This window comes from Anastrepha ludens, chromosome 5 (assembly GCF_028408465.1).
Source record: "Anastrepha ludens isolate Willacy chromosome 5, idAnaLude1.1, whole genome shotgun sequence".
Classification (NCBI taxonomy): domain Eukaryota; kingdom Metazoa; phylum Arthropoda; class Insecta; order Diptera; family Tephritidae; genus Anastrepha; species Anastrepha ludens.
The window spans coordinates 55,965,828-55,975,229 of NC_071501.1; the positions used below are offsets into that span (position 1 = coordinate 55,965,828).

General features: G+C 37.5%; 1 protein-coding gene across 6 annotated transcripts in view; it reads left to right on the top strand.

Moving 5' to 3' along the window:
• Positions 1 to 990, top strand: part of LOC128864279 (protein abrupt) — a 134,954-nt gene extending 133,964 nt beyond the window's left edge. For all 6 annotated transcript variants that reach the window (XM_054103864.1, XM_054103866.1, XM_054103867.1 and 3 more), the window contains one exon: positions 377 to 990. In XM_054103864.1, coding sequence (XP_053959839.1) covers positions 377 to 810 — 434 coding nt within the window. In that variant the 3' untranslated portion in view covers positions 811 to 990. The remainder of the gene's footprint in view (positions 1 to 376) is intronic.
• Positions 991 to 9,402: the final 8,412 nt, after the last annotated feature.

Sequence of the window (9,402 nt, forward strand, 5' to 3'; positions counted from 1 at the left end):
ACGCCCAAATAATAATTGGGCAAACATCTACAATACGATGGTAATAATAAATATGCCTATAAACAAAGGGTGTGGAGTGAAGCAAGTTCAATACAATATTAATGCTACATTATGGTATTATTTTTATTTGTGAAAGTAACCGTTATGCGGAAAGTGGGTGTGGCCTAATGCGTTGTTTGCTTTCAATTAATTCTAATTAATTAGTTAAGTGCTAATCTGAACCAATTTCTCAGTGTGGCAATAAGACATATGCTTTAAAAGAGGCGGTTTTATTAAGTACTGGCTGTATCAAATTGTAGTTGTCATAAATTTATTATATCAATCTTAAGTAATGCTACTGCAATAGCTAAACTTATGTTCTTCTTTTGCTTTACAGGTATGGGAATTTCGCAGGAACATGCAACTGCTGCTACTTTGCATGCAGCAAAAATGGCGCATTTAAATGCAATTGGTCAAAGCTTCGAGAATATGCCACCTACATTGATGCACCCACATCTTGATTTGTCTAAAGATTCCATTACAAAGGATGCATTTACGAACAAAGGGTGTCGACCAGCAGGGCTTCCTACTGAACCTATTTTAAGGCAGCAACTTTCAAGCGGAACTTCGCTTGGAGAAAATATTCAAATGCTTGCTGAATCAATGTCAAAGGAGCAAAATCCATCCGATGTCTCTCCTTCCATAAATGAATGCCAATCAAAAGAAGGCCCACAAAATTTAGATAATAAAAATCAAACGTTATATAAGGATGTATGTAATTTTGAGCATGAAAAAAACAATTTTGAAGGAAAAATATCACCAAAAGCATAAAGATATTTTAAATTTAGAGTTAAGCTGGAAGTACTACTATTGATATAAGAAATATACAAGTAACCATGCAGGTCACATTCAAACATCCGTAAACAAAGACAAGCCTTAAACATGTATACCAATTATTTTATGCAAGTTTGTATGTATGCAATATTATTGAGTTAATAAAATTTTAATCAAGAACACAACATTAACTCGTTATTTGTGCTTGGAATAAAAAGCTTCTGTAGAACTAACAATTTAATCATTTAACATTTGCGGCGTTTGAAGATGCATCTCTGTTTAGATCAGGATCTAAAACACTTTCAGCACGTGTGCTTACCCCAATGCAAAAGAGGTAAGCATATAATAATTAAAGTTATATTTTTTATATTAATATAAAAACCCTCAGAAAGATTAAGCTCCCTCCCTAGGGGCCCTCATTGATTTTGGAGAGCCCTCGTCAATGATCGCTTGCAATTGTTGAATAAATTCTGCAGGCCAGACCGTGTTAGAACGTTTTTTAGTGTTTTGTAACATATTCTGCATCACCGCATAATACTTCCATTTCATGGCGAACCTTATGAATAAAACCGCACTTAAGAAAGTGTGACATTTCTAAATAGGTGGAATTAGCACATAGTTTACTGCGTTGAAGGGTGTGGCCACTAAAACAATCCGTACTCTTCTCCTGGGGAGGCAACCTAAAGGCTGTTGGATGCTCTAAAAATATTTCTAGTCATCTCTTTCTTCTTTAAAGCGGTCACAGTACAAAAGTACATGTTTCGATGCTTCGTCTGGATAGAAAGAGGTGTCCGCTTGCTTAAACCTATGCAGGTATTCTTGGAACCAGCCATGTGCGCTCAGTAACTGGGTAAGGTCCCCCTGCTTTCTTGTAAGCCACTCATCGATGTACGGAATGAGTTTGAATGTTCAACGCCCGTTTTGAGACAGCTCCTAACGCTGCTGCCATCGCCTAATTGTCAGTGACCGTTCTGACAACAGGGGCCCTCCTATACTAGGGAGAATTCGTGTTAAAGTATTATTGACTCTTACCGCTTTGGAACTGACATTAATCAAATGCTCTCTGAAGGTTTTGAGTCAATCCAGACGCCAAGGTATTTTATGGCCTTTTTCGACGTTATTTGGTGATAGCCTATTCTGATGTTAACGGACTTTCACCGCTTCCACCTGAACTCAAGCTCCAACACCGCTAGCATTGAAGGGAAATCTTCAATCGATCACCTTGGAGGTGCGTAACAGATATATGCCGTTCATCCTCATCTACGTGTATACCTTGCTATGTAATTATGTCTTACTCCGGGGAACTTTATCGTTTACCGCCCAGATCGCAGCTTGCTCTTCGGAGTCTGATATCCAGCTACAGGAGTCTACTCTTTCGAACGGTTCCGATAGTACAGCAATATCAACCTTCTTCTCAAGAACCATTTATCAAAGCAAGTCTTAGGTGACTCTGCAGTGGTTGGTGTTGAGTTAGAGAATCCTCATCGCTTGAGTTTTCGACACCGTCTCTTGATAGCGAGGGCATTTAGTGCTGCCAGCCTTGTGTGTTCCATAGCTTAGCTCGAATTTTTCTGCATTCTTGCAGTTAGCAGTCAGGTGCTCTTCTCCGCCACACCGGCGGCAGAGCTTAGTGCGGTCAACAGTTTTGCATTGTGTCGCCACATGATCATATGACCAAAATCTTAAACGTTTTTTTGGAGAGATAACTTCAGTACTTGACAACATTCCCATCCTACCTTAAAGAAACCGAACTCTCGTATTTTTTAACATCCGCTGCGTACAGCGAGATTTATACTGATTGCGTCCCACCGGACGTAGTGCGCATACTCTTGATTGCAGATTTATCCGGCCTCTTCTCCTGCTCTGTATTCAGATCGGTTATAAGGCCCTAACATTGAAGTGTAAAGCAAAGTGGGTAGTTAGGTGTTTCTCTGTCTTCGTTCAGCTTCAATTCAATGAGCGGACCACCTGTTTATGTTGGACGCATCATCTTTACCTTTTCGCCGATTTTTTTCAGCATAGTGGTGGCCTTTGCGGCTCACAACATGTCCGCGTATGTCGTTCCTTCAACCTTCAGGGCGAAACGAGCTGGTGTTCTTCCTGGATTTCGCGGACTTTCTCTTCCTCTGAACTTTTCCCATTTTCCAATTTCAGCGGGAGGTACCTTTTGTGGCGATTAACTTTATTTTATTTGGGTCGGGCGATTTTGCAGCTCCTTGCTTTAGCGCTTTGGGACTAGCTTGTGATCTCAGTCTTTTTGCAGAGAGAGTTACACCTGTTCCTTCCATCATAGTTTTCCAAGTGTGCACAGGTCTAGATATGACACTAATCGTGCGCTCTTCAGTTTCCTATTGAATGATCATCTCCGTTTATACACTCTTTATAATGCTGCACATTTTGCCAATTTACTTCCATTTTCTTGTAACGATTAAAGTTTTCATACAACTATTTGAATGAATTTGTGTACAGAGGTAACCAAAAATCAGCTGAACAACGCTTACACTCACTTTTTGTAGAGGGTAGAAAATACCACACATTCAGCTAGTCAGAGATAATAATTGGAAAAAAGAAAACGAATATTTGACATTCCATTGCGAGAAAAGAAAACAACATTACTCAATGTTTCCATCTACGCAGCTCTCTGATGCATACCTTTGTAAGTAGCAAAAACTCTTTAAACACCAACCATGCCAATCAAGTGGGAACTAAATGCACGTCCAAATGTGAAGAGCAAAACAAAGTAACCGACTTACTCAAATAAAAAAGCATTTTTGCCAATTAGGGAAAACAATACAAATTTAAGAAAATATATTAATTAAACGCTAAAAAGAAAAATTTGCAATGTTAGGTAGAGAACGTGAAGGCTAACGGTTTAGACAGAGCAAAAAAATAAAAAATGTATGTATGTAAGAACAGTGGCGCTAGACCAAATGTGTACGTCGGGGACATCAACTTCGCGAGGCCTCCTTACTTCGCAGTGAAAAAAACCGTAAAATTAAGTGAGCCAAGTTTTATTGTTAATAAGATGATGACAAAATATAATTACACACAAAAATTAAAATAGTCGAACTTTTCGGCTTTTAGCCTCACTGAATTTGTTCAGGATTGTGTCGTAGTTAAGTCTAGCCGATATTTCAGCTTCGATTGAGAGAACTGATAACGCGGATAGTCTGTCTTGGCTCATTGTGCTTCTCAAATAGGTTTTTATCAATTTCAACTTTGAGAAGCTTCTCTCAGCGGAAGCTGTGCTGACCGGAACTGTGAGCATGATTCTAATTGTAATATAAACATTTGGATATATTTCTTCTAAATTATTTTCTCAAATGTATTGGACGAGTTGTTTCGCGTCGTTGATATTTTTAAAAGCTGAAGTTCTTCATATAGTTCGAAAGGCTGTATGTCATTGTTTTCGCCTTCCCGAAGTCTTGTACCTAATCAGTACAATGTTTGAGAATATCCTCTTTTGGCATAGATTTCAAATAATTGATATCATAAATAAAACTAAATTGCTCAAAATATGCATTGAGTGCTATAAATCGACATTCAGGATCGACTATTATAGCATCGACCATTGTGTTAAAATAATTAACTCTGAACTGCATTTCAGGAGATTCAACTGGTTCGTCAGTATGTTCGTAACTAAGCATTCGTTTTTTCCTGGCTATTCTTTTTTTCTGTTACGCTTTTTTCAAACCCTGTGGTTCGGAATTCTTGAATCCTGCTACAAAATGAACGTAAAGTATCAATAGCGACTTGCAAGTTGACTTGAACCGATTGCCATAGTTTACTTATATTGTTTACACGTGTAATGCAACAAAAAACTCAAAAGTTGACATTTCCTTTAGGATTGCTTCACTGCCGCTTAGAGTTTCGGAAACATCAGTTTTATTTTTCAGTTCATTCACACATTCGATGCCATCATCAAATTGTAAAAATATTGCTTTTACTGCTCCAATTCTACTTTCCTATCTCGTTTGAGACAGAGTTTGTAAAGTCAATTTTAATTTACTTTTTACTATCTCCCATTACTATCTCCCATAGATTTTATTGATAAAGCCGAAAAATGTTTTCGCAGTCGTTGAAGAGTTAGCTGCATCTATCAAAAGTAAATTCCAACTGCGCCATCCGCATGGTGTGAAGAATGCTCTTGGATTTATATTCTTGTTCTGATACCTTTGTTAATTCCGACCATATTGGCACCATTATCATATCCCTGTCCTCGACAGTTTTGGATATCTAGATCATTTCTTTCCAGTTCTTGTAATATTGATTTTGTTAAATACTCTCCTGTTGTTTGTGCGACGTCAATAAACTCAATGAAATGTTCTTCTACAGCTCCAGTTGACAAATGCAAAATCATAATATTATTGACATTTGTTCAACACGGCTTACGTCCCTGGTCCAATGGAGCAAGATGGCGTAGTATTTTGCTTGTTTAACCCTGTGTATAATTTCGTTAATAACTAATTTAGACATTAAAGTAATTAATTCGTTTTGGATGTCGTGGCTCTGATAATGTTGATTAAGTTGCTTTTCTTTAAAACGCTGCATATGCTCCCGTAATTTCGGATCATATTTAGATAGCAACTTAACTAAGTCTAGAAAATTGCCAGAATTTTTACTAACGTTCAATTTCAAGGATTCTCGATGAGCTCTAAATGCCAAATTGTGTGAGGCCAAGTAGTTTATTATATCTATCAATCTTTCAAACAAATTATACCAATACTTTTGGTATTCCCTAATCAATCTTTCGTTATCCTTATCTATTGTTTTACCGTGTTTGATTCCTTTAAAGAGTTCCATCCATTTCATCATGCACTCCATGTGTCCTTGACTTTGTTCATGTCTTTGCAGTATCCGACTCAGATCCTTCCAATCACAACATCCTTCTTTTACTATCTGGGTCTGCAAATGCGAAAAAAGTCTACATGCAAAGCAATAAACTTTATCTTGGAGTAAGTTAACCATCTGCGATGTTGCGTTTCGCCGTTACTCAATTTTCTAGTATAATGAAATTTAGAAAAATGTCTTTTACTTTGGTATTTTGGGCAATTTTCATCAGATTTCTGTAGGTCTTGATCGGGAACGTTTTGAATTAAGTCATGGCGCTGCGCATCATTTAGTGGCAATAACCACTTCCCCGGATCTAGGTCTATTAATGGCTCGCTTGAATGAACTTCTTGCTCTTGATTTTCTGACTCACACATATACTCATTTTCTAACTCTTTATTGGATTCAGAAATTTGGTTCCCAGCAGATTCACTCGATGTTGAAGGTAAAGTTGTATCAGAAATTTGACTAAAAGTTTCATTGAACTGTAGCTGATTCTGTTTCAGAAAATAAAGATTCATCACATTACTCTGAAACAGTGGCACCTAAAGAAGGCTTTTTAAGAAATTTCATCATACTGGAACTCAGAGCTTGGTTGGATATAACCGTTTCAGCTTTTCTTTTTCTTTTTGACGCACCGGATTCTCATTTTCTCCATACATCTCTGTCTCTAGAGGGTCCTCCAGACATGATAACCTTAAATATTTTTTAGTTAATTTTGGTAAGAACGCAATGCTACAGGATACAGATTATAAGAGTTGGTTGATGATTATTACACAGGGAGGTCCTGGATAAAGTGCAAATACAAAAACCATGGATTACGATACGTACCCGGAACATTTTTGTCGGAAATGAAATAAAACGACTATACAAAATTTACAAGTCAGCTGCCAACTTTGTATCATCATCATCATCTAAACCGGTAGGCATCTACTGCTGGATATAGGCCTTCCCTAAGAGCGCCACCTTGATGGGTCGCAGGCCGATGGTCTCAATGGTAATGGTCTCTATTTATGGTTTTCGTATTTGCACTTTATCTATGACCACCCTGTATATGCATGTACGTGCATGCCATAGATCGAATATTTTTGTTTTATAGTCACTATTAAGAAGGCAAAGGTAAGTATGTACCTACCAGCCTACTTATTTTGTTGAATACGTAATGCAAAAACAACTTATTATAAGAAAGGTCTTTCTATGGAGAAGTGAAATACTCGTAATTCGTTGTAGGTACCTATTCATTCATATGATTTTGTACTTATTGTAGGAACACCGCACGAGATGTAGGTATGTATGAAAAAACTCTGTGAAAATAATTGTTACGAATTTTGACGCATACAAAATATACTCGAAAGCATTGATCGAGAGGCGAAATATTTCTATTATTTCGAGAAAAAACACTAGCGCAGGTTTAAAAATAAGTATTTAGGTACTTTACTTATCTAGGTAAATATAAAACCGAATATATTTCTTGATTAATATTACGAGTATTTACGACTTATAAAAGATATAGGTAACTATTGATTTTGATCTCTCCGCCGAAAGTACGGTCTTTCTGGCCGCATTTGACTCCAGGAAGAGTAACTTTTGAGGCCTGCACGTGCCCCAGCGCGCTCTAGCGGATTACAAGACTTTCGTGGCCGGCAGTCCAGTAATATATGTACATGCTAATGCGGGCGCACTACCTGTAGAACCGATAATTCAACACGAAACCTTACAATACTAGTCGGTGCATTCTAACCTGTTTGTGGTCAAAATATTTTATTTGAAGAAAACAGAATCAATTGGATTATTCTCAATAGCATTTAAGATTTAAATATTCCAGATAAATTTTTTATTAGTAAAATTATAGCTCACGTGAAAGAAAATATAGTATATAATGTGATTGAAAATTTGAACACTGCACATTTAGTAATTGCGTATTCAATATCACATCATGTAATTGTACTAAGGAAAATAATTCGTAAGTTCTAAAAAAATAATAGTATCAAATTTTTTCTATATTAATTAATTAAAATTATTAATAAGAATGTGATATTGTTACTATTACGTAATATTGAAGTTACCTATATTAATATCATTTTGCTTAAAATAATAATCATGTTATTTTATCAACAATTTTCTTTTTCGGAGTTATTGATATGCGCTCCGACCAGTAAATACCCCGGCTACGCCTCGGATTTGCAAAAGTCGGGCGCCGCCCCCTCCCTCGCGTTTGTAAATCCTTGCAAGTACGTACTTTCGGCGGAAGATCAAGAAAAGTAGTATACTACCCACGTCCAGAATTTTGGATATCCTCGGCCACCATCTCACACTCGCCAGGAAATCCAACTTTCTGGCCTTGGGTTGTAATATACCATCGTTAAAGTCGTTAAAAAGTTGATGTTGACTTACCTTAACATTAGGTATGAAATTAATACAAATAACGTAAAACTTTATCCACTAGAACGTCGGGGTGATGATTTTACAATACAATAAAAAGAAACTTCGCGCTTGCGAGTCTGCAAGTTGCCGTATGAAGATAAATACTCTCACAGACTAATGAAATATAGATAAATAAACTAAACAACACGGGGACTCCCCGTCCAGAGTCTCTTGCGCCGTGCGCGAAATCCAGCGTTTTAACACTACCGGATAATACGATATTGGTATCGGACGCTCATAATGAAGAGCACACACACACATTATGTTTGTATACACTGAAGAGCAAAACCGTAACAAAATGTAATACTTTCTATTTCAACACATTTTTTTTTAGACATGTTTTAACAAATCAAATATTTTTTTTGCATAACTTTATTGGCATGTATGTACTCTCTCTCTCAAACCGATTTGGTGTCAATGCAACAACAACAACACTAGTAGCAAGCAATAATGCAAATAAAGACAAATGTTACAGTTTTGCACTCACTCTTAATTTTCAAATTTTCCGTTATTTTTCTCGTAATTATATATTTGGTGGATTTTTAATTATTATAAACGTGACCGTGAATAAGCCAAAATGTTAAATCGGGAAGTACAACGCCAAATAATTGATTTGCTGAAGAAGGGCGAGTCTATAAGAAAAATAGCTAAAAAATTCGAAGTGAGCCACATGGCTGTGCAAAGGCTGCGGAAAAATGTACCAGACGCTGTTCCCAGTAACAAAGGAGGCCGGCCAAGGAAGATAAGCGACCGCGATGCCCGCCATCTGGCCAATTTGGTAACAAGCAGCAAGGCGGTCACTCCCAAAGAAGCACTAAAGATGCTGGATATTGATGCCAGTCAGTGGACAGCCAGGCGCAGCCTGTCAAAACTGGGGCTAAAGGCAGCGGAGAAGAAAACCAAGCCAATGCTGACAAAAAGACATGTGCGGTTGAGGCGGGATTTTGTTGCGGCTCACCAAAGCTGGACAGTTGAAGATTGGGATCAGGTACGTCTTTATAAATGGATTATAAAAGACCTTTTTTCATAAAATTTCAAAACGATTGCAGGTTATTTGGTCTGATGAAACCAAAATCAATCGATTTCAGTCAGATGGTCGGGCCTGGTATTGGGTTAAAGACCCAAATGCAGTCCAGCCACATCACATCAAGCAGACAGTAAAACATGGTGGTGGCTCCATTATGGTGTGGGGCTGCATTTCCAAACATGGTGTGGGTCCTTTAGTACGAATAGACGGTATAATGCGGAAAGAAGAATACCTGGCCATATTGCAACAAAATCTGCCGGGTGTAGTGGAAAGTATGGGTCTTGCTGCTGAAAAAGTAATTTTTCAAC